Consider the following 1,079-nt stretch of genomic DNA (forward strand, 5'->3'; position numbering starts at 1 on the left):
TGTGTGTGTGTGTGTGTGTGTGTGTGTGTGTGTATGTATGTGTGTGTGTGTGTATGTGTGTGTGTGTGTGTGTGTGTGTGTGTGTGTGTGTGTGTGTGTGTGTGTGTGTGTGTGTGTGTGTGTGTGTGTATGTGTGTGTGTGTGTGTGTGTGTGTGTGTGTGTGTGTGTGTGTGTGTGTGTGTGTGTGTGTGTGTGTGTGTGTGTGTGGCCATTTTCGCCGGTCAACCTTGTCGACATGGCCATTCCAGAGAGGTGATGTATGTGCGTGTGTGTCCCTGTGTGTGTCCCTGTGTGTGTGTGTGTGTTTGTCCCTGTGTGTGTGTGTGTTTCCCTGTGTGTGTGTGTTTGTCCCTGTGTGTGTGTGTGTGTGTGTGTGTGTGTTTTCCTGTGTGTGTGTGTGTGTGTGTGTGTGTGTGTGTGTGTGTGTTTGTCTGTGTGCTGATAGCCCGGCCAGTGGCCTTGTGGACACTTCTCTTATAAATGCCGACTCTCTCAAACCTCCACAGTCATAGCAGTCTGAGTCCTGTCTGCAGCTTCACTCTCAGCCCAACTCAGCTCACGTACGGAGTCTTTGATCCTTCTGCTTCGACACAGTTTTCTTCTTAATTCTCTTAAAGCTGCTTAAAGAAAACTCCTACAGACGAAACATGCTGCCTGCAACCTTCAAACTGTGCGCCGGTATCTCCTATCGGCACATGAGGAGCATGACAGGTGAGTGACGCTTAAAAATGCACGTTTTCTTAAAGGTTCTACATGCTGCTTTTATATAGACCTTAGTGGTCCTCTAATACTGTATCTGAAGTCTCTTTTATATAGACCTTAGTGGTCCTCTAATACTGTATCTGAAGTCTCTTTTATATAGACCTTAGTGGTCCCCTAATACTGTATCTGAAGTCTCTTTTATATAGACCTTAGTGGTCCTCTAATACTGTATCTGAAGTCTCTTTTATATAGACATTAGTGGTCCTCTAATACTGTATCTGAAGTCTCTTTTATATAGACCTTAGTGGTCCCCTAATACTGTATCTGAAGTCTCTTTTATATAGACCTTAGTGGTCCCTAATACTGTATCTGAAGT

General features: G+C 44.8%; 1 protein-coding gene across 1 annotated transcript in view; it reads left to right on the forward strand.

The window, feature by feature from the left end:
• Positions 1 to 459: 459 nt before the first annotated feature.
• Positions 460 to 1,079, forward strand: part of star (steroidogenic acute regulatory protein) — a 13,004-nt gene continuing 12,384 nt past the window's right edge. The window contains exon 1 of the mRNA XM_028579227.1: positions 460 to 712. Within this exon, the coding sequence (XP_028435028.1) occupies positions 649 to 712 (64 nt within the window). The 5' untranslated portion in view covers positions 460 to 648. The remainder of the gene's footprint in view (positions 713 to 1,079) is intronic.

Source organism: Perca flavescens, chromosome 5 (genome assembly GCF_004354835.1).
Source record: "Perca flavescens isolate YP-PL-M2 chromosome 5, PFLA_1.0, whole genome shotgun sequence".
Lineage (NCBI taxonomy): Eukaryota > Metazoa > Chordata > Actinopteri > Perciformes > Percidae > Perca > Perca flavescens.